This window comes from Nannospalax galili, unplaced genomic scaffold (assembly GCF_000622305.1).
Source record: "Nannospalax galili isolate Female #2095 unplaced genomic scaffold, S.galili_v1.0 scaffold192, whole genome shotgun sequence".
Classification (NCBI taxonomy): Eukaryota; Metazoa; Chordata; class Mammalia; order Rodentia; family Spalacidae; genus Nannospalax; species Nannospalax galili.
In genome coordinates, this window is record NW_008331810.1 from 1,428,127 (window position 1) to 1,451,738 (window position 23,612).

Consider the following 23,612-nt stretch of genomic DNA (forward strand, 5'->3'; position numbering starts at 1 on the left):
ACTTGAGTCAACGACAAATAATTTCCAGATACTACAAAGGCAGCGTGCAGGCGGCAGGCCAATCGGTCTGTTGAAACCTGTCCACAGCATAGCGGGATGGCTACCACACCACTGTGGAACGGCGAAGCTGCTGGGCATCCTGCTGGGCATCAAGCCCCGCTCGGGTCCCCACGCGAGAGATTGGTCCCACGGAGTGCGCAGGCGCGCCCCCACCGCCTCCAAGGCCCTTCTGCAGCAGGGTGGGGCGGGGCTGCAGTGCGCAGGCGCAGGACCTGTTGGCCTCGTGGTCGCCCTGGCGCCGCCGTAGCCGTGCAGGCCGCAGTGCGCAGGCGCACGAGCTGTTGTAGGCGTAGTCACCGCGGGGTGTAGTCGTGCGGGCTGCAGTGCGCAGGTGCAGGAGCTGTTGCCCGCGTGGTCGCCATGGCGCTGCCGTAGCGTGCCGGCTGCAGTGCGCAGGCGCAAGAGCTTTTGGCTGCGTGGTCGCCATGGCGCTGCCGTAGCGGTGCAGGCCGCCGTGCGCATGCGCAGGAGGTGCTGGCGGCGGGGTTACCTGGGCGCTGTAGCAGCGGTGCAGGCGCCGCGCAGTCCGGGATGAGCGCGGCCGAGGCCGACCGCTGGGCGTGGCTGTTGGTGCTCTGCTTCGTGTTCGGGTGCAACGTGCTCCGGATCCTGCTGCCGTCGCTCTCCTCCTTCGTAAGTGGCCGGCTACGCTGGGGTTCCGCGGGGCTGCCGAGGCCGCGTGCCCGGGTTGCAGAGCTGCTTGTTTTTCAGTAGCTCCTAGCTTGTAAAAGGTTGCGAGGCTTTACGTCCGGAATCCGACGCACCGCACGGGAGACTCCTGTTCGCCCGTGGCAGGAGTCCTCGGGGTGTGTGGCCGCACACTGGGCGTTCTCGGGTCCCGCCACCTGCTCCTCTCTTCCGTTAGCCCTGCTCCCTGGGGCCCTGGAGCAGCTCTGGCTTCCGGGGGTCTCGTGTGCATCCTCACTGGTGCCTACTCCTCGAGGTGCCTGGTACCCCAGGTGCCTGCTCCCCAGGTGTTTGCTCCCCCAGGTGCTTGGTACCCCAGGTGCCTGGTACCCGAGTTGCAGATCCCAGACTGCAGGGGGCCATCCTTTCTGGCATGAGCTGCTGGGATGCTGTCTGTGCAAGCGAGCCACAAGCCCTGGAGAGCGCTCCCTCTGCCTGTATTCTGCCCTGGCAGTGAACACCTTACCTGTGTCCAGGTGTCATGGCTACTCTGGGTGGCAAAGACATCCTCTGACTTTCCCTTTCCCTCCCAGAGGATGGGTCTGGCCCAGAACTTAGTTGCGCTAAGTTACTCAGCCACTCCTGGGTGGGCCTTGGAGGTGGTGGGATGGGAGGAGAGGACCTCAGGAACCTACCAGAAGGCTCAGCATCTTCCATCTGTCCATAGTGGAGCGAGGGGCTGTCTGCTTTACACTGACATTTCAGATTGGAAACTGTTCTATTGTCCTCTGATATGAATGAGGGAGGGTGGTCCATTAAGATTTCATTATGCTTTTCTGTGCCAGCATTCACTGAGGGCCGGCCTTGTGTGTGTCCTTACAGGTGCCTGGTACCAGAGCTGCAGGTCCCAGACTGCAGGGAGCCCCCTTCTGGGATGGGATTCGGTTTTGTACAAAACTCTGGTTTATAGCCTTTATCCTAAAGTATATTTTCCCTCTTTTATTTATGTGTATGTGTATGTCATGTGTGTTCAGGTGCCAGAGAGGCCAGAAGAGGGCGTTGGAGCCCCTGGAGCTGGAATTACAGGTGGTTGTGGGCCACCCAATATGAGTACTGGGACTCAAACTCAGATCCCCTGGAAGCAGGAAGTTGAGCCATCTCTCCAGTCCCAACAATTTAAAAGTCCAGTCATTAGTTGATGAACACTTGGGTCATTTCTACCTTTTAACCATTATAAGCAAAGCTGCCAGAAATCAGTGTACAAATGTCTGACTTTTTTTTTTTTTTTTTTTTTTTTTTTTTTTTTTTTTTTAAAAAAAAAAAAAAAAAAAAAAAAAAAAAGAGGACGCAACTCATTATGTAGACCAGGCTGGCCTTGAACTCACAGAGATCCTCCTGCCTCTGCCTCCCAAGTGCTGGGATTAAAGGCGTGTGCCACCACTCCCTGCTGACTTTTTTTTTTTAATCAAAGATTTTGTTTTTAATTGTGTGTGTGTGTCTAATTGTGTCTGTGTGTGTGTACGTGCACATGAATGCAGGTGCAGAGGCCAGAAAAGGGCGTCAGATCTCCTGGAGCTGAAGTTACAGGCATTTGTGAGCCTCTTAATAAGGGTGCTGGGAACTGAACTCAGGTCCTCTGTGAGAGCAGTGTGTACCCTTTAATGCTGAGCCATCTGTCCAGGCCCTGAAATCTGAGTTCTCCTTTTCATTTGTTTTGGAAATAAACCCAGAAGTGAAAGTTGCTGAATCATGTAGTAATTTTCTATTTAAGGTTTTTGAGAAACTGTCATCTCATTTTTACATTCCCTGTGATGGTTTCTGAGTTTTGGTTTTATCAATGACTGTTTCTGATTTTCTTTTTTTTTTCTTTAAATTTTTTTGACTGTGTGTGTGTGTGTGTGTGTGTGTGTGTGTGTATGTGCGTGTCTGTGTCTGTGTGTCTGACAGAGAGAGAGAGAGAGAGAGAGAGAGAGAGAGAGAGAGAGAGAGAGAGAGAATATGTGTTTTGTGTGCATTTAAGTGCAGCATTCAGAGGCCAGAAGAGGGCGTCTGGAACTAGAGTTACAGACTTTTGTTTGTAGGAATGACTTTTATTAATGAACATAATCTGACTGATGACTTTTAATTAACACAGCAAAACCATGTGCTCTTGAGTTTGAAGACCAGGATGTCTCTCTGGCATCCTCAGTTTGGCACTCCACCCAAAAAGATGATGAATGTACGTGGGTGTGCTTGAGAATTAACATCAGATCACCAGCATACCCACCATCTTCTTTGGGCACAATGGAGATTGGATCGCCTGTCCTTGTGCTCCTGTGACGAGTGCCTTAAGTGCTGGGGCCTCTCTGCAGCCCTGGTGTCACTTTCTTGCATCATCCCCTCTCCTTCCTATGCACACCCTTTGCACTTCATCTCACAGGTGCTAAGGAAAGGAATGTCAGTTGTCCAAGGAGGCCGTGTTGGGGTTGGCTTCCTCCCCAAATTGTCCATGACTTTTCAGTAGCTGGCTGGGAGAGAGCTGTGTGCATCCTGTCTTCATCCAGGCCCGACACCTTGCCTTCACCATGCTCGGCAGTTGCCCATGTGTGAGGTTTTTCCCAGTGTGGGAAGAGTCTGAAGGGGACCTGGACCCACATCCTGTGCTTCTCCTGCAGACTGTAGCCTCTATTACAGCCACATAGCTTAAACCCTTGGGTGACACTCAGTTGTTAGCCAGGTTCAGAAAGCTAGTATAGGGTCACCTTAGCAGAGCACAGCCCATAACTGGTGTTGAGAACAGGAGTAAAGAGATCCAGTTTGCCAGGTGGCTGGGTTCTTACTGAGGGTATATAGGCGCTCTTAGGAGCACTCTGGGATGAGGAGGCCAAAGTGGTTAGAGGCTCCCCCAACACAGCCTCTGATTTGAGGGACCAAGTGGGACAGATTCATGACAGGGAAGTTGGGCTGGGAAGCAGTGTCCCCTGGGATGGACCATGCCCAGGGACTTCAGAGTGTAGCCCTCCTCACAGTGTTTTTGAACGTCAGTCCAGCTGGAAGCTAGAGTACATCCATCCCATTAGTCGTCCAGGACACCGTGGATCCCCTGGCATGATTCCCTTGCATAAGTCTGTCAGAAGCCCTTAGTACAGCAAGAGGGTGAGGTGCCAGGAGGCCATCTCAGCCCATTGCTGTGGTATCTGCGGTTGGCCTGCTTGAGGGTTCCTGAGGATCCTTTCCTTCAAGGTGGTCACAGCATGCATAGATGAGAGTGTCTAGTTCATTAAGTAGGGATCCAGCACTATATCTTAAGGTGTTGGAGAAGGGGCCATAGTGCAGGTGCAGGGGAGGCGCACTGCTCAGGTGACCCTGACTGAGCATGCACAGATGTGGGGAGGCTCTTAGGAGATGGAAAAGGGTATGTGCTCCCTAGGCCTGGCATGACAGGTGGGGTGAAGGTCTGATGTGATGCACTGTGTGTACTCCTAGGACTGGCATGTGCAGAAGGTGGGGTGAAGATGTGATGTGGGTGCCTGAGGAGCTGGTCTGGCAGAGGTGAGCTGAGGGCCTGGGAGCAGGTGTGCAGATGCCTGCATGAAGTCCCCATAGACCCCGCTTTGCCGCAGTCCTGCACAGTGCAGACGCTCCTGGGGCTCTGGCTGGTGTGGCCTTTCCTGGGTTCAGCGATTTCTAAGTTTTTCTTCATTTTTGTTCCAAAAAGGAACAAAGTGGGAGGCCACAGGCCCCGCTGGGGTTTCCTTGAGCACTCCTCTCCACAGAGCTCAGCAAGGCCCTTTGGGACAGTCTATGGTGACCTCCAAGCATTAGGGCGGCACGCTACCTCACATGATCTGCTTGGAGCCTTGACTGGAAGATGTGTTCCAGGGTGGGGCGCCTGCCTGGCAGGGTCCCCTTCTGAGGTACACAGGTGGGGATATTCAGCATCCCAGGAGTGTGGCCCTATCCCAGCAAGTTGCTCTGCTTGGACCTGACTGGCTGGCCCTGGCACTGGCTAGAGTGGCAGGTGCTTGCCCTTCCTGAGATGAGATGAAGTCTGTGTCTGGTGTTTAGGGACACACCCAGACTGGTGACTGGCTGTGCTGGTGCCCTTGGAATTCAGAAGGGAGGAGCCTGGCTGAACTTAACTGTTATGCCGCCGGTTTTCAGACTTCCCAGCCCTTGAGTTGTTGTGATGGAGTTTGACCTTCCCCGAGGGATTCCAGGTCACTCCTGAACCTCTTGCAGAAAGGGTGTCCCTGCTGAACGGGACCCTAGGGTGACCGCACACGCACTGTGCAGCCTCTGCTCACTGGCCGCAAAGAAGCAGATGTTTCCCTCCTTGGATGTCACCACTGATATGTCATCTTGATTCGAATTTTACACACTTTGTGCTTCAGATTCTTGATGAATCTGTCTCTAGGACTTAGAAGTCTTGTACCCTGCAATTGTGCTTGCATCACCTAGAGGGTAGCTTTTTTTCTTTTGGTTCCTGTGGTCTTGTGTTTTTTTTTTTTTTTTTTTTATTTTTTTTTTTTTTTTTTTTTTTTTTTTTTTTTTTTTTTTTTTTTTTTTTTTTTTTAACTTTTATCTTTTTATTTATTTTTACTTTATGTGTATGAGTGTTTTGCCTGCATGTATGTAAGTGCATATGTACCTGCAGTGCTCTTGGAGGTCAGAAGAGGGGTGTCAGAGTCCCTGGAACTGTGGTTCTGGACGATGGTTTTAATACTTTTATTATTTTTCTTTTATGTGTGTGAGTGTTTTGCCTACATGTATGTAAGTGCATCTGTGTTGTACAATGCCTGAAGAGGTCAGAAGAGGGTGTCAAATTCCCCTGGAACTATAGGTAGGACAGTTGTTAGCCGCCATGTGGGTGCTGGGAATCGAACCTGGGTCCTGTGCAAGAGCAGCCAGTGCTCTTAACCATTGAGCCATCTTTCCAGTCCCAATTTTATCTTTGACTTACTTTCATTTTATGTGCATGTTTTCCCTGCATGTGCACCACGTGTGTGCAATGCCTGCAGAGGCCAGAAGAGGGTGTCAGAGTCCTTGGAACTGGAGTTGGGAATGGTTGTTCACCACCATCTGGGTGCTGGGAACCAAACCCAGGTTCTCTACAAGAGCAGCTAGCGCTCTTAACCACTGAGCCATCTTTCTAGCCCCATGTTTTTTTATTTTTGTTTTAGGTAGTACAGCCTTAGACTCACAGAGATCTGAGATCCACCTGTTTCTGCCTCTGGAGTGCTAAGATAAAAAGTACACCACCACACCTGAACTTTTTTTTTTTTAAATAAAAGGAAGAGTTTTTAGTTTACGGTTGCTCCAAAGGGGCAAGAATCCATCCTGGCAGGGAGGCATGGCAGCAGAGGTGGCTGGAGGAGGAGCAGAAGCTAAGTGCTCACTTCTTCAAGCAGGCACAGGAAGCAGAGCTGAAACTTTTCCTTTTGAAACAGGGTCTCTATATTTTATGTTGGTCTGGTGGTGGCTATGGACCCCTGGCTGGCTTTGAACTCATTCTCCTGCCTCAGCGTCCCGAGTGCTAGGATTACAGGGTACACCATTGGGCCAGATGGCTTTTGTTTTCTGTTGAGTTTTAAGCAGCTTGTGTATGCAGCTGCTTTCAAACCATAGCTCTGTGACTTTAGATCGTTTGGCTCATTCCTGTTTTCCTCTCCAGGGCAGACCAGACTGAAGTAAATCTTCCTTAGAGTGGTGGGTAGTGGGCTGGTAAAGGGAGGCTTGGTTTGCAGACCCCTCCTTGCACCAGACCCACAAAAGCTTCACAATAGTGAGCACACTGTGCAGCTACTGTGGCCACGCACCTTGCTGGGGGTCCTAACTTACAGCTTCATTGTGCAGGCACTTGATAGGGTCTCAGCTTGTATCTTAGCCCTCTGTGTGCACCAGCACCCCTGGGGTTAGGTTGGACTCTAGCTGCAGTTGCCCCACTGTGGCAATCAGGGGGACCCTGTGAGCCAGGGGTGGCACTTGCTGTAGGCCAGGTGCACTTAGACACTCTTTACACTTTCATTTTTAACTGACAAACCTACTTTAAAAAGTTTGGAAACACATGGGGCTGGAAAGATGGCTTAGTGGTTGAGAGTACTGACTGCTCTTGCAGAGGACCCAGGTTTGACTTCCAACACCCACGTGGCGGCTACAAACTGTCCTTAACTCAACTCCAGTTCCAGCGGAATCCAAAGCCCTCTTCTGACCTCCCCGGCATTGCATGACATGGGTGCACTCATATACATGCAGGCAGTACACTCATACACATAAAAATAATAAAATATTTTTTAAAAAGTTTGACACACAAATATGTGCAGAAACGTTCATACAGTATGAAAAGCAGTTCTGTTTCCTGAAACATCTGAAGGCATGCTGTCAGCCTAGCCCCTCATTGCTCACACTTCAGTGCAAGTGTGAGCAGTGGTCTTCGGCAGTGCGGGCGTCGAGCACATTACTAACACTGTCCGATCCTGAAGACCTGTTCTGGTGCCTGCTTGAATGAGCGTCCTGTACAGCAGTGGCCCTGGCCATTGCCCTGCATTGCCGTGCTGTGGGGTCTGCAGGGGTTTTTGATGGCCAGAGCAGGACAGAGCCTCTTCAGAGCTTCAGTGTCTGGCGGTGTCTTGGAGGTGATACTTGTTATTACCTCATGCACTGCAGTAGCAGTTCCTTTTGATTGTGAGGCAAGTCCCTAGAGGTCACTGCCGCTGGCCCAGCCTGGTTCTTTCCCTTTGTAACCCTCTTTCCATGACCTCATAGTCCTGGGACCCTGGCCCAGCTCTGGTCGTTGCTGGGTGCCACGTGGTGGCCACTGTTGTATCCCCAGAATTCCAGTTTGGCTGCCGGGGCTGGTTTCTGCGCTCAGTAATATGACCGCTCAGTGTTTCCCTGAAGCACCTATACTTTATATGAACACCCGGGTGTGTTCATAGTGCTGACTTGGGGTGTAGCCTGCCATGTAGCGGGCTGGTCAAGGCATACTGTCTTCTCAGTGAGGACACGCAGGTCTTCTGTGCAGGAGGAACTAGGGAACCCATGTGAATGGACACTGATGCCAGCCACCTCCCCTCCAGGTTTCCAGAGTGCTGCAGAAGGATGCAGAGCAGGAGTCACAGATGAGAGCCGAGATCCAGGACATGAAGCAGGAGCTGTCCACCGTCAACATGATGGACGAGTTTGCCAGATATGCCAGGCTGGAAAGGAAGATCAACAAGATGACGGACAGGCTCAAAACTCATGGTACTACAGTCCCATAGCCTGGCTAGTGTCATAAGGGCTGACCAGCCAAGGATCTGGCTGTGGGGATTTGTGTGTGTGCTCTGCTCTATGGTCTATGTTGATAGGACTCTGGCTTGTCTAGAGGAAGCCCAGCAATCATTCTTGCATTCTTCCTGCTGCTAAAACTTTGCTTTTCAGACTCGGGCATCCTCTTAGATTTTCCTTAAAGCCAGCTTGTTGGTAGGTTATTTTCAGGTTTGGCATTTTGTTGAGGGAAGCTCGGATAAGGATCACAACAGTGGGTCCTCGGGGCACTTGGCCCACTTTCAGGAGCATGCCCACGGACCTTAGGTGAGTGTAGACAGCAGTGTCAGGGCCTGTGGTGAGGATGGCATCCGAGGGCAGCGTCTGCTGAGAGGCCCTGCTGGGTGGTCCTGGGTTGGAATAGGCTTCACTTGCGGAGAGCACACAGACAGCGTGTCCAGGCTCGGGACAAGCTGGATGCCTCCTGGGGTTCAGGGACAGTGTAGGCTGGAAAACAGGGATGAAGTTTGAGCATTGTTGGTCAGTGTTAAATGCGCTAGAAAAGAATCTCTCTGGGTGAGTAACTTGAGGGGATTTCAAGTCCAGTCTGAGTAGGTTTCCACTTTAAATAGCGGTGTACCAATAAGACAGGTGACTACGTTTTTTAAATTAATTTTTTTGTATTATGTAATGAGTTTCGTCATGGCATTGTCATATGTGTCACACTGTATTCTTATTTTTTAATGTATTGAGTGATTGTTCCATTTATAACCACAAAGTGCTTTATAAGGAAAAATAACATTTCTGTGTATTTAGGTGTTTTCTCAATTTTTCAGTCCTGACATGGTGATTTTCTTGTTCTTCCTTTCAGTGAGAGCTCGGACAGCTCAGCTAGCCAAGATAAAATGGGTCATAAGTGTTGCTTTCTACGTACTGCAAGTAAGTTGTGGTGTCCGCTGGGCCGTTAGCGGTGATGGCTTGGCCTCCCTGGGCGCCTTGTCCGCAGGCCGCAGGGTTCATAGCTTTTCTAGTACATCCGCTGCGTCATCCTGCCGCTGTCACACAACAGCTGGGAATCTCTTCCCGTTATTTTACTTTATTTTTGCATGCGTGTGTGTTTGTGGTATGCCTGTGTGGGTGTGTTTGCATGTGTGCTCGTGCTTCTGTGTTCCTTTGTGGAGGCCAGAGGTCAGTGTTGGGTGTCTTCCTCGGTCTCACTCCACCTGAACCCAGAGCCCCCAGCTTGTTCTCAGGCTCCTGTCTCTCCCTCCTGAGTCCTGAGACACCAGGTGGGCTGTGGTGGCCACCTGGCACTTATGTGGGTGCTGGGGATCTACGCTTCATGGCAGGTGCTCTGCCTGCTGAGCATTTACCCAGCTGCCAGCCATGGATTTCTAATTAGACTAAAAGGACGCCTCTGCTTGGTCCGAGAGCTAACTTCTCCGAGCCCTGTCACCTTGCCTTTGTCCTGGAGCCTTTTAATGGGCAGGGATGCCTTGAGAAGCTCTGATGGACACTGTCCCCTGGTGTGTGTGTGTGAGCCGTGCTTTCCACCCTCCAGGTAGGACACCAGCCAGTTTTCCTCATTAGTCGGCCTCCAGTTTTCTTAGCTGGATGATTTGTGCTGGCTCATGTCTCCTGGGCCCATGGCGTTGCTGCTCCCTGGAGGCTGAGTGTGCGCCCGGCTGACAAGTGGCTGAGCCAGCAGCTGCCTTGAGGAACCTGGGGTTTTAGGGCTGTGTGTGGTCCTTTCCTGTGATTGCTGCTGGGAGAGTAGGAAAGGATGGGAGGCAGAGCTCCAGCTGCCCTGCCATCTGAGCGAGCGTGGAGGACTGTCTGATGGGGATCTCGAGGCCACTCTTTAGCATACATTGTTCAGCTTCAGAGGAGACACAGCATGGAGGATTTGCTGTTTTAAATAGTAAATACACAGTGTATCCATCTTAAAATGGTAAAATGCCAGTTCCCACAAGAAGACTCTCCCACCTGTCAGTGTGTGGACATCCTCATGAGCCCATCTTTTTCTTTCTTAAATTTTTGTGTTTTGGGGTTTTCATACGTGAGTACTATATTTACATGTTTCCGCCCCTCTCCGCCCTCCTCCCATGTCCCTCCCAAGTGTATGATCTTCTGTAATCATTGTGTACATATAAATGCATCTATACACACACGTATGTGTACACACATACATATAACCTACTCAGTCCACTTCGTGGTGCTTGTGTTTATGTGTGCTTAGGGCTGAGCACTTGGGATTGGATAACCGACCTGGGGCTCGTCCCTGGAGAAAACGGGTTCCCCTCTCTCAGTGGTCATCGATGCCTGCAGCTCTTCATCTGGGATGGGGCCTTGTGAAATCCCCTGTCCACATTGCCGTGCCAGCTGCTGTTGGCATTGTGCAGATCCTGTTCAGGCAACCATGTTGAGATTTGTTGGGTGCAGCTGCCCTGTGGTATCTGGAACACACTTCCCTCAGCAGGCATCCTGGTCCTCTGGCTCTTACAATCTTCCTGTCCTCTCTTCTGAGATGTTCCCTGAGCCTTAGGTGCGGGGGTTGTGTTGTAGATGTACACTTGGGGCCAGCCTTCCGTGGCCACCTGTTCTCGCACTTGACCAGTTGGGGATCTCTGTAGGTGCTTCTCTGTGCTGCAGAAAGCAGCTTCTTTGATGAACCCGTCTCTGGCCGTACATTTTTCAGGCTTTGGTCCTGGAAGGCAGTGGTTCTGTGTGTGTTGTCTGTGGTGGGGAGTATGAGATTGAGGTGTGAGTCTGGAGGTTGTCTTTGTGGTATGTGACTGACAGTGGCCTCCACTCACCACAAGTATCTTTCCAGGCAGCACTGATGATCTCGCTCATTTGGAAGTATTATTCTGTCCCTGTGGCTGTTGTACCAAGCAAATGGATCACCCCGCTGGACCGCCTGGTGGCCTTTCCTACTAGGGTAGCAGGTATGAGAGACTGTGGAGGGCTTATGTAGAGGTGTGTGGTGAAGAGGAAATAGCCTATTCGTCCTCTCCAGCCTCTCAGTGAGCCACCCTTTGTGTCTCACTGCACTCAGGGTCTGGGGAAGCTGCTTGCTGTCCCACATCACTAGAATGCCCACAAGCAGAGCTGCAAGCCTAGGGCTCGGGTCGGGTTCCCTAGCCTCTGATCATCACCTGGAGCCCAGACCCCGCCCTTTGAGTTCGCTTTCGCCATCTGCGCTACTTGCTGCTGTCGCCCTTTGTGTTTTGGAAGGTGCCCTCTTTTGGATGGTAAGGGCCTGGGTTCAGTTCCCAGCACCCACATGGTGGCTAACAACTGGCTGTAACTCCAGTTCCAGGGGAACCTGACACCCTTTTCTGACCTCTGTGGGCACTGCACAACACATGTACATTTCCATACATGTAGGGAATACACGCATACACATAAAATAAAAATAATAAAATATTTTAAAAAATCCTTAAAGAGAATCCCATCAGTTACAGAGGACCCCTCTTAATAAGATATTTCCAGTCTTTTCCTGTTTTGAAATATGTCATTTCGTATCCTTTCACTTGATCCTGTGAGACATTCCTGTGTCCAGGAGACTATAACAAAACACCATAAACTGGGTGGCTTAGAAAGAACATAAAATCTACTTTTCAGTGGCTGGAAATCCAAGGTGAAGGTGCCAGTTCCTTGGGTGTCTGATGAGGACCAATTGGTAGTCCGCATATGACACCTTCTCTCTGTTCCTGGCGGAGGGATGAAGGTGAGAAGTTATGCCCGCAGGGCTCCTTCCTACCGCTTCCTCATGACCTGAGTATCTCCCAAAGGCCCATGCATACAGTCCACAGGGTAGGGTTTCAGTGTATGGGTTAGGGGGACACAGTGTGCACATCACGGCATTCTGTCCATAAATTTCTTTACTAAGGAATTTTCAGTTGTTCATCATTAGGATGTCATAATTTGCTAATTTTCCTGTTAAGGATAAGTCCTTAGGTCCTGATTTTTGCCATTAACGATAATGTTGCTGGGTGTGGTGGCTCATAACTGTAATCCCAGCATTTGGAAGGTGGAGGTAGGTGGATTGCTACAGGTTCAAGGCCAGCCTGGGCTACAGTGTAAGACTGTACCTACGGAACAAAGATAGCAGATATTCTTGTCAGTCACGGGTTCTGATTTTTGGTTATACTGGAGGTGAACTACCATGTTAATAGGAAGGATAATTCCAAGGACTCCTAATGTAGCAGAGCTGTCTGTCTGTACCCTTCTCTTTTTCCTCCCCATGCCCCCACTGCCCCCTGCTGAGCTGTTGGCCCTGCAGCCTGGGTGAGGAAGGGTGCAGGTATCTTCCATTTAGGCTTGGGTGAGCATCACTTTGTTTATAATATCTTTCTGAGAAAGAAACAGTGGTCCAGGGTGTCCTTACAGTCCATTAACGTCACACATAGTAAGGAGAGGCACATTCAGACCTTGCCCATGGTAATCCCATGCCCATGGTCATCCTGTTCAGTACTAGTGCGGCCTGTGGATCTCTAGTCTGAGCTCCTAGCCCTGCTTTGCTCAGAAGGACTGAAATCTGATTTCCTATAGTGATGGCGGCAGTAGGAAGCTGGGCCCTTGTCGCTGAGCTCTCTCACGGTGCTGTCTTTCTTTGTAGGCGGTGTTGGAATTACCTGTTGGATTTTAGTCTGTAACAAAGTCGTGGCTATTGTCCTTCACCCCTTCAGCTGAAAAGGAGGGTTCGCACAGCCACAGAGGGGAAGAAATGACTTCGTGAGGTCAAAGAACTAAACACGGAAGTCCGCAGGTTCTTATTTCTGTTGTCGTAAAATGTTTCTTCGTAGATGAATCGTGATTTTTCCACACTTTTCATTGAGCCAGAAAGGCCTGTCATAGTCCGTCAGGCCTAGCAACCGGCACAGGGCAGCTGCACGCTGGTGCTCAGGATCTGCCCTCTTGGTTCTGTTGAAAACTGGAGTCATAATTTTCTAACAACTCTGACAGTGTTGTTTTGCATTGTAGAAAATAACTTACTTTCTTGTTGTTTTTGAGACAGGGTCTCCTTGTAGCCCCAGCTGGCCTGGAGCTCTCTATGGAGAGCAGGCTGGCCCCCATCTCACAGAACTCTGCCTGCCTCCCTCTCCTGGTTGCCCGTGCCAACATGATGGACTGAAGTAACTTTAAATACCACTACTGGAAGCCGAAATGTTTAATCTGGGGCAGGACAACTAGGGTAACACCAGCAGATGCGCTCGCGAGTCTCCTCTGCTGTACTGCCATTGTTCTATAAGCATTCATTCAGTGTGAACTTGTTGAAAGCAGCGTTTGTTTGCACCTGTTCATTTGTCATTACAGTGGTTTGTACATGTGTTATGAGACCATGATGTATTGTTTTGTGCTTGGATTCTGTCTTTAAGTCTTTCAAATGAAGTCTAGTTTTAAAGCCTTCAGTATTTATTTATGCTCTACAGAATGGGACACGGTAAAAAACAAGGTAGGCGTCTGATTAAATTAACCTGAACTGATAATTTGTTTGTCCTATAAAGTATAGTCCCACTGACAGTTTGTTTTTTTGTTTGTTTGTTTGAGACAGGATCTCACTATGTAGCCCTTACTGGCCTGGAACTCCCCATGTAGACCAGGCTGGTCTTGAGCTCACTGAGATCCACCTGGCTTGACCTCCCAAGTGCTGGGAGTACAGGCGTGGCACCACACCCAGCTGCTGACTATTTTTGAAGCACTTTTTCTGATGATGCTCGTAAGTGCTAGCAGGAATTTCTCCCTTGCAGCCTCATTTGCTGTGAGCGGTCTGTTACTGACAGGTAGCTGGGGGCCCGGGTCCTTGACTGTGGGGAACTGGGCAGAAAAGCTGCCTCCTAGCACCAGAGGGATCATACTTATATTGTTGTGTTTTTAACGACCTCGTAAGGAGCTCATTGTTACTTTGACTGGTTGTGCTGTGGAAAGGCCAGTGCTGTGGCCCTTGGGTTTGCTGTCAAACTGAAGACCCCCAGGGCAGGTTTGTGGTTCCGGTTACTTAAACTCACCACGGGCTTACCCAAGATTGTGTGCCCGTGTTTATAATGTGGATCAGGGAGCACAGCAGCACGCATAGCCAGCTGCATCAGGACTTGGACGCTAGTTCCCGGCATCCTCGCCATGCACAAGACACACCCACACGGATGAGAAGTTGACCTGAGAAGAAAACAGCAGCACGGTGGAGCTCAGGTGCCTCCATGGATCCTGCTCCGAGGGCATGCGCCTCACTGCCTTTTGTAGTGGGGTGCAGGCTGGAGCGATGGGCTGTGTTGGCATCCCAGGAGCCACTTGGAACACTAATCAGAATAGAGGATCCAGGCCGGACCCCTCTCAAAGACATGATCTCAGGTGACCCTGTGGAGTTTGGGGAATGACAGATCCCAGGAGGCTGCAGAAAGGTGGTTTGTTTTGGTTCCCAGCTATCAGCTCTCCCCTGGTGCATTCATGTCCATGACACCAGAGCTGTGGGTTTCACATCAAGGTGGGTGCTTTTCTTCCCGAAATTGTATTTGTTTAAAAATGGATAATAAATGAAGGAAGGGGGTTCAGTGGAAAGTGCTTCTGACTGTCCTGTCTTGTCGGTCTCCCGGTTCCCACTTCTGACAGTTTCTTAGGACTCACCATGATGGTCCATGTTTGGGTGTATGTACTTTTAAAGCCTTTTTAAAAAAATTACAAAAGTAAAATCTAAAAAATTAGTCATTCATTCTCCTAAAGATTGAATTTTCTTTTACTCTGTTTTTTATGTTTTACTGTGTGTACATGTGCCTGCATGCTCAGTGCAGAGGGCAGCTTCGGGGGTGGCTTCTCTCCTGTGACAGAAAAATCAGAGACTGACAGCTGAAGTCAGGCGAGGACAAGAAGTTTAATGATTTTATGCTAGCAGGAGTGACCCAATGAATAAAAGGAGTCAGACCCCTTGTCCAGATTTTGGAGGGGTTTTTTATACTCCTGTGTAAAACTTTGGAAAACAAAGACTTTCATTCTGGGCCAGGGGTGGGGGGGGTGGGGGGGACACCTGCTCACCTTCCCACACCTGTCTCTTGTCTCAGAGTTTCCCTGCTGCAAAGTTCTTAACTACCATCACATTGCAAAAGCTTTCCATTTCCATAATATCCCCTCCTCTTCATGGACATAAATCCTTTATGTTATTTAAGAGGAATTTTAAGATATTTTTTACTATTACCTAGAATTTGATGGCCTTTATTTGTTTTTTGAAAAATTTAGTAAGTTTAGTATCAAAGATTTTTTTTTTTTTTTTTTTTTTTTTTTTTGTCTCATGTAGCCCAGGCTGGCCTCCAACTTGTCACATAAAGCTAAGGCTGCCCTAGGCTGGCCTTGAACTCACAGAGATCCACCTGCCTCTGCCTCCAAGTGCTGGGATTAAAGGTGTGCGCCACCACGCCCGGCCAGTATCCAAGATTTTAACAGCAAACTAATAGAACTATGATGACTGGCTCTGTTGTGAGGCTGGTCAGGGACTAAAGTTTCCCAGGTATTTCAGAAAGACTCATTTTTCCTTTTTTAAAGACTTTATTCTCTTTATTTTTTTTAAATTAAAACAAAAATTTTTTTATGTGTATGAGTGTATTGTCTGCATATATGTGAGTGCACCCATGTCGTGCACCCATGTTGTGCAATGCCACGGAGTTTGGAAGAGGGCCTCGGATTCCCCTGGAACTGGAGTTAAGGACAGTTCATAGCCGCCATGTGGGTGCTGGGTCCTCTGCAAGAGCAGTCAGTGCTCTTAACTGCTGAGCCATCTCTCCAGCCCCAGGATTTAATCTCTCTAGTAGTTGTCTTGCATTTTTTCTAGCTCTGCTGGTTTGATTTACATAGAAACAGTATGAATATCTCCTGGCATCTTTAGTCTTAGAGATAAGCTAACTGGCAGACCCAAGGAATTTTCCAGCTTTCAGTTGAGAAACTGGTCATTTTTCTTTTGGGGTCTTTAATTTTTACTTTTTATTATTTTTTTTTCCTGAAGGGTTAATCCAATTTGCCATTGGGAATCAGGACACAGACCAATCTGGTTTCTTCCATGGTGAACAAGGTCTTAGGGTGTGGTGTGGCAAATGGAGTAGCCCTTCAGTGGGTCTACCTGAAAGACCCAAAAGTATTGCTATAGAGAGAAAAGAATGACCTTGACTGGTGCCTGTGAAGGAGAAGTAAAGGCAGAGTAGTTAGGCATAAATTACAGGCAGGGAACCAGAAGTCAGAACAGGGTAAATTTTAAATGTCTAAAGTCCATTAGAATTTTTTGATGAGGGCTTCCAAAAGCATCCATTTATTGGGTTTTCCTTATTTTTCATTTGGCCATGACAGCTGGACTCGGGATCTGCTTATCAGGCATTATGATAGCTAGCTGTTGGAGTGGCTAGAGTCACACTGTGAATTTTCTCTTACACGTCTTCTAGACAGGGGAGAAGAAATTTAACTATCATTTAATTTTTTTTTTTTTTGTCTTTTTGAAGCGGGGGCCCCCTGTAGCCCCCCCCCCCCCCCGCCCAGCTGTCCTGGAGTCACTATGTAGACCAGGCTGGCCTTGAACTCAACAGAGATCCACCTGCCTCCCAAGTGCTAGGATTAAAGTCGTGCGCCACCACGCCCGGCCATCATTTAATTTTGATAAGAACAATAGTGAATTTGGCCCTTTTGGCTGCGGGTGGCACAAAATCCTAGTAAGAATTAGTCTATATGAATTTTTAAGTCCTAATGTCTGGGAAGCATACTTTCTCAGGCTTTAAAAGAAATACACTGATTAACCTGTGGCTATACTTTCCTTTTGGGTGTTTAAGACCATACAGTTGGCCCAAAATTAATTTATTTTAAGGTCAGTTAAGGATCTGGTCCTCGGGGGTCACATGGGCTTGGGAGGCGCTCCTGCCTCCTTAGGACCCCCCCCTCCCCAGTTACATCTATGTGAAGAAAGCCAAGAGGTCTGCTTGACCTGGGCCTTGCTTGGAAGCATGGAAGAAACATTTCCTCTGTGTTGACACTCTTTGCAGACTGGACAGTAGTTTGAGTTCCTCTAATGGGGTCTCCATGACCTCCCTGAACAAGAGGACAGGTGATTCATCACAGTTTAAGGACATATCAAGAGATTCCCATAGTCTCCTGGGACATTGTGGACCTTCCAGGGCAAGAAACAAAACTGTTAAGCTCCTTTGAACAGATTAGTATGGGCTTTTAAGTATGGTTATTAACCATCCACGAAGGTCAGTTGTACCAGCCTGGTACCTTTAATTATTGTGTAATAGATAAAGCTTGAACAAAACCCAAACGTTCTCAAACATTGACTGGAAAAGATTTACCATCACAGGTTAACTAGGCACAGCCCAGGAAAGGGACCTTAAACAAGAATTTAAGTCTATTTTAATGAAGGCTGTTCTAGTACAAACAGAAGCAGCCTCATTTTAGTTTTCTATATCCTGATTTACAGTTTTCAGAAGGAAGGGAGGCATCATATCACATACCTATGGACAGGAAATAAACTGATCAGAATTCAGACCAAGCTTCACAGAAACTGTTTTCTTCTAGCTTGTATACATCTGGTTCAAGGAGGTAAAGCCTAGTTTTTCTTGAGCCAAATTATTCTAAATGGCAAAAGAAAGTGCCAAACGTAACATTTGCATAATACAGAGAAACATAAACGACATCTTTGGTGCATGCCTTTAATCCCAGCACTTGGGAGGCAGAGGCAGGCAGATCTCTGTGAGTTCAAGGCCAGCCTGGTCTACATAGTGAGCTCCAGGACAGCTGGGGCTACAGGGAGACCCTGTCTCAGTAAGACCGGGGGAGGTGGGGGGGAAGCCATCTTTCAGTATCCATAGGGAAACCCAATACTTGTCTGCATCTATTGAATCCAAATCTGTAACCCAGTGTGCAGTACAAGCCAGGAGTGGACTGAAAATTAACAACTCTGTGTCTTGATAAAGCTATTCAACCTTTATTAAGTTTGCTTAAAGTGAATTTTATTATCTTCTATTCTGGAAATACCCTGTCATTTTAATTTTTATATATAAATCTTTTACTACCATAGTCCTTTTCAAATTCAAGAGACCATTTGCAACGAGGGCAGAATTACATACAGCTGGCTGGGAAGAATGGCTGGATACTCGGGTGAGGGTCCAATGACCCTCCTTACCCCCTCTTTAGTGAAGGAACACAGCTGTCAACAAGTCCAACTGTGATGACCTTTTGTAAGCAGGCCCAGCTGAAGTCATGAAGACAGCGTTCTTGGAAGGGTGCTGTGCAGCATCACCTTATTAAAAACACGGAATCCAAATTACATACATTAATATAATGAGTTAATAACACCTGTGTACACACTGTGCTTTAATTCCCAGGTAGACCTTATAGAAAACACGAAACCAGGGCTGGAGAGATGGCTCACAGGTTAAGAGCACTGGCTGCTTTTGAAGAGGACCAGGGTTCAATTCTTAGCACCCACATGGTGGCTAACAACCATCCAGAAGTTCCAAAGGAATCTGATGCCCTCTTCTTACCTCTGCAGGCAATGCACACGTGGCACATTTACATGTATGCAGGCAATACACTCATACACATAAAGATAAAATTAAATGAAGCACAAACCATTAAAATCTTTTTACTTTGTGTAGTTCAGAGAGGGTACAAAAGAAGGCGTATAAACACCAGGTAGAGAGAAGCAGCTGGTACACAACCTCCAGCACAATCACTTAAGGAGAACTGCGCTGTAACCCTGCTCAGACTTTAAGAAAGCCTTTAATAACATTTATAAATAAATTTACAAAGCAATATTTTACCTCATATATAAATAGAGATGAACAATTATCTTAAATATATTATTACACTGTATAAACTTTGAGTTGTCCTTGAAAGCCATGAAGCAAGTCTTCTTTAAAGGTTTAGAGAGGTTTTACATAGACTTAGAAAATGTTTATTCTCTATAAAACATATCTAGGGGCTGGAAAGATGGCTCAGTGGTTAAGAACACTGGTTATTCTTGCAGAAGACCCGAGTTTGAATCCCAGCACCCACACGGCAGCTAAAAACTGTCAGTAACTCCAGGCCCTGGGGATCCAACAGCCTCTTCTGACCTCCGAGGGCATTGCACGACACAGGTGCGCTTACCTACATGCAGGCAATACATGCATACACATAAAATGAAAATTAAAAAAGTTTTATAAAAAAACATATCTAAACACAGAGATAAATTGCACCCTGGAGCAGAAGTAATCATTCTTATTTTTTTATTATTTTCATTTTATGTGTATGAGTGTATCGCCTGCATGTATGTGAGTGCACCTGTGTCGTACAAGTCTGCAGAGGTCAGAAGAGGGCTTCGGATTCCCCTGGAACTGGAGTTAAGGACGGCTCATAGCCGCCATGTGGGTGCTGGGAATCGAACCCTGGTCCTCTGCAAGAGCAGTCAGTGTTCTTAACCGCTGAGCCATCTCTCCAGCCCAGAAGTAATCACTTTAAAAAATTAATTTATATTTTTAATAGGAACCATGTTGTAATTTTACAATTTCAGCTTGCATGAGAACTTACAAATCAATTTGATATCTAGTAAATTATTTAATAATGGTTCCCTTAGCATTAAACATAAGTCTACACATTTGCAAGGGTCTCATACGATAAATACTGTGGTTAGATGCAATGTCATGACAAACCAGTTTCAAAATCAATTACCTTGAGGAAATTCTGATCAGAATAAAATATAACTCTAAAATTTAAAACATTTAAACTAATAACATTTAAAATCTTTTATGGTCTACATAGTACATGTGTATGTATATAAAGGAAACTTAAAAACCAACAGTACTTCACATACACATACGCATTCAGCAGGGCTGGCAGTCTGTGACAGCAACAGCTCAGGCTCAGGGTGGGTGGTCCTATGAGGAAAAGGTGTGTGTATTGAGGGGAACAGTGTTAAGGAAATAAACACAAAATCATCGCTGTCCAGTAAAGACACACTGTAGGGAACAGTTGTGAGTTAATTCTCAGATGTCTAGAGGTGGTTCAGTATATGTGTAAAAGTACATGGTAATTTTTACAAGGTAAACATAATGTCTATAGTAGTTATTCTGAACACATGGTAGTTTGTCTATAAGTAGTTATTCTGAATACATTGTAGTTGTCACATTTTGTCTTAGGCTGTTCTGGAGGCAAGAGACTGGCTCAGGCCATCTTGGGGATCAGTTCTTACAAGGTACCCCAGAAGAAACCATGTGCTACTGTGTCTAACTTAGGTGTCCTCTAGCCAGAGAAACAAAAGCACCGTTGCCATGTGGCCCTCTCCAGGAGCCTGGGGGAGCTCTTCCAGGTACCAGAGACCTCCATTCAAGCCAAACTAAGATTCCTGGTTTCAGTTACTGATAGGAGTTTTATCAGTAGCTAGTATAAAGGCAGGTCAATGCAGACTTAGACATGAGAGCTAAAGGCAAGAGTTGCTCCAAGGGAGAAAAGTTCAGAGCCACATCTAAGCCAGCAGAGTTTCTAGGAACGAAAAGCGCCCCTCCCCAAACAGGCCACATCTGCCTGCATACAGAGCTGCGCTGCAGGAACCAGACAAAGGACAAGACCAAAGGACCAGCAGGAAGACCAGGCCCAGAATTCATCTCCAGCTCTGAGGATGAGTTAACGTATTAAACCTATAACCAACTGGAGTTCAATTTTCTCAGACCATTTTCAGGCCTTTACAGGTCTGAAAGCAACAACAAACCAGACTGAATGTCAAAACCAAAATACTTCCAAAGCGAGTAAACCAAAGACATACTTTAAAACAAACAGTATGAAAGCAAACCCAACCCAAAAGGTATGTAACAAATAAGGTCCTTAAACAACCAGCTCAGATACTGGTTGTTTTTTAATCTTTTTGAGACAGGGTCTCCCTGTAGCTCCAGCTGGCCTGGAACTCACTATGTAGACCTTGAACTCACAGAGATCTGCCCGCCTCTGCCTCCCGAGTGCTGGGATTAGAGGTGTGCGTCACTATACCTGGCTTCAGATACTGTTTTGTATAAACAAGTAGCATGTAAAAGTGAAACAATAGAGTTAGAGACATTGTCCAATAAATTTAAAGATGTTTAGGGAACCCAAGTTTATAAGGACTTTGTACTATCAAAATATAAGTCTGCACGTGTATTTTAATTAGGCATGCCAAAATAAAGCAAAAATAAAACCAATAATTTTATGCACAATAAACGAATGAAAAGAATAAAGTGGCCAGTTTGTTTTGATAGAAACAACGTATGAAGACATTGATCACAGACACAAATGACAGAATTACGTGAGATCTCAACACTTGAGAAAACTTACAGATATACATGACATAATTTCGTGAAATCCCAAACACGTGGGAAATGATTATCCTAGACACATGACATAATTCCACGAACACTAGGTGCACCCAAAACACAAAAATCAAGGAGTTTGATTAGGATGGTCCTTTGCGTGTAGGCATTCATCCTTTAAATGTGGATCAGAGGAGAACATTTCCTCCATAATCTCCTCATAGCTATGGGGCAGTTCTCCCTCCTCTTCTGGTGAGTATGAGCCTGGGTTTTAGGGTTCAGGTAGCCTCCATCCGGGCTCAGGGATTCTTACTCAGCATGGCCTGATTTCAAGTCACTGGACTTCACAGAAAGTTTTAATTTGGAGGGTTTCATCTTAATGCCACAATTTCCTCCGTGGCCTAGTTTAAAGTTGTCCAGCATCACCTGGAGGACAGTCTGGGTCTGACATTTGGACTGGGAGGAACCCATCTGAAATTTTATATGTGCCTGGGATGTATGTAATGTGTACATAGGAGGGGGTAGAGAGTGCTAGTCCCTCATTCAGATGCCTTCCTGGCTGGCTGCCTCTCAGTGACTTAAGAGGTCTTACCTTAGGGCCACATCTATAACCCCTGTAGTGATTGCCCATTTAGGTTAAGAGATCCCAGTGGGGGGCTGGAGAGATGGCTCAGCGGTTAAGAACACTGATTGTTCTTGCAGAAGACCTAGGTTCGAATCCCAGCACCCACAACTGTCCATAACTCTAGTTCCAGGAGATCTGACAGCCTCTTCTGTCCTCTGATGGCATTGTATGACAAGGGTACACTTACCTACATGCAGGCAATACATGCATATACATAAAAAAAAAAAGAATCTCAGCAGAATGGCAGGGTGAGTCCCAGTCAGATCCCATGGCCTCGCAGAGCCGGGGAACGATTACATTCACACACAAGCATTCAGTTTAACATAGTTGTTCCTAGTTAGTCCCCCTAAATTCCTGTTCTACCTCAAACAGGGCCAGCACCTCGGAATCACGCAGAGGTTTAGTTGTGGCTCAATTTGCTGCCCGATTCCCTGTTTTACCTTAAATGGGACCAACACCTCAGAATCATGTTGCAGTTTAGTTGTGGTCTCCATTTCTTCCTGACTGGAGGCCAGTGCCACCCTGGACTCACATCAAGACTTTGTGTGCAGCCTCCTGTGGGCGATCAGCCTGGACTGGCTTCCACCTGTCTAACCTGGGGCCCCTTACCTGGTCTGGACGTCCATTCTGGGTCTCCGTCTTGCTTCACGTGCTGAAAGTCTCCGGTCCTGGGCTATGCAGCTCTCTCTTGCCTCTTGGAAAGAGACCCCCACAGGAGATTGTTCAGGGGTGCACACTTCTCTGTTCCAGGGGCTGATGGGGGCTGCAGGGTCCAGGAGTGGCAGCCTCTATTACCAAAGGGGGTACGGCTACTTGATCTCTCACTGGGGACAAGAGCTTTCCATTTCCATAACTTCCACAATGTGGGTTCTGGGGCTTGAACTCATGTTCTCAAATTCAGTTGCATGTGTCTTTACCTGCTGAGCCATCTGGCTGGCCCTATTCAGAATGGTTTTTTTTAAATTTTTGAGACAGGGTCTCCCTGTAGCCCTAACTGGCTTAGAACTCACTGTGTAGAGTAGGCTGGCCCCCATCTCACAGAGATCCGCCTGCCTCTGCCTCCCAAGCGTTGGGATTTGCCACCACACCCAACTCACGATGATGTTATTTAACAACATCATTTAATTTTTGTGTGTATTGTTTACATGTATGTAAGTATACCTGTGTCGTGCAATGCTCAAGGAGGTCAGAAGAGGGTGTCGGATCCCCTGGAGCTGGAGTTAAAGATGGAGTTAAAGCCATGTGGGTGCTGGGAATCAAACCTGGGTCCTCTACACGAGCAGTCAGTGCTCGCAAGCGCTGAGCCAACTCTCCAGCCCCTACTTTTCTATTTCGCATTCCCTCTTTTCTAGAGGGCATCTTACCCCCGAAGCGCACACGGGCCTCCAGTCAGCAGTCTGCTGCCTCAGCTCAGATTCTGCAACCTTGCCACACCCAGCTTACATATTAAGGTTCAGATAGCCCCGCCCCCTCACCAACAGGATCCCGAGGACTTCTCATGCTCCTGAGAAAAGGGAACCTAGCTGATGAGCACCCTGGTCTTTGAAGTCAAGAGAAGCAGACTTTTCTCCACTGTTTGGCCAACACAGCAGGCTTCCCCTTTGATCTCTAAAGAGGACAGGTTTTAACAGTCCTGCTCTCCCACTCCCCAACCCCCAACTTTAAAAAAAAAAAAATCTTCCCACCTTCTGCAGGAAGCAGAAGCCTCCCTTTTTAAAAGGTCCCAGCTCATGACCAGGGCAGACATTTTCCCTGCCTGGAAGGGAATCTGTCCCATGTGTTCC

At 47.6% G+C, this 23,612-nt stretch overlaps 1 protein-coding gene across 1 annotated transcript; it reads left to right on the plus strand.

Moving 5' to 3' along the window:
• Nucleotides 1-490: 490 nt before the first annotated feature.
• Nucleotides 491-14,478, plus strand: Get1 (guided entry of tail-anchored proteins factor 1). Its single transcript, XM_008826915.2, has 5 exons — nt 491-693; nt 7,746-7,911; nt 8,786-8,853; nt 10,748-10,862; nt 12,539-14,478. Exons 1-5 carry the CDS (start codon nt 592-594, stop codon nt 12,610-12,612), a joined length of 525 nt encoding a protein of 174 aa, XP_008825137.1. The 5' UTR covers nt 491-591; the 3' UTR covers nt 12,613-14,478.
• The last annotated feature ends 9,134 nt before the right edge of the window (nt 14,479-23,612 follow it).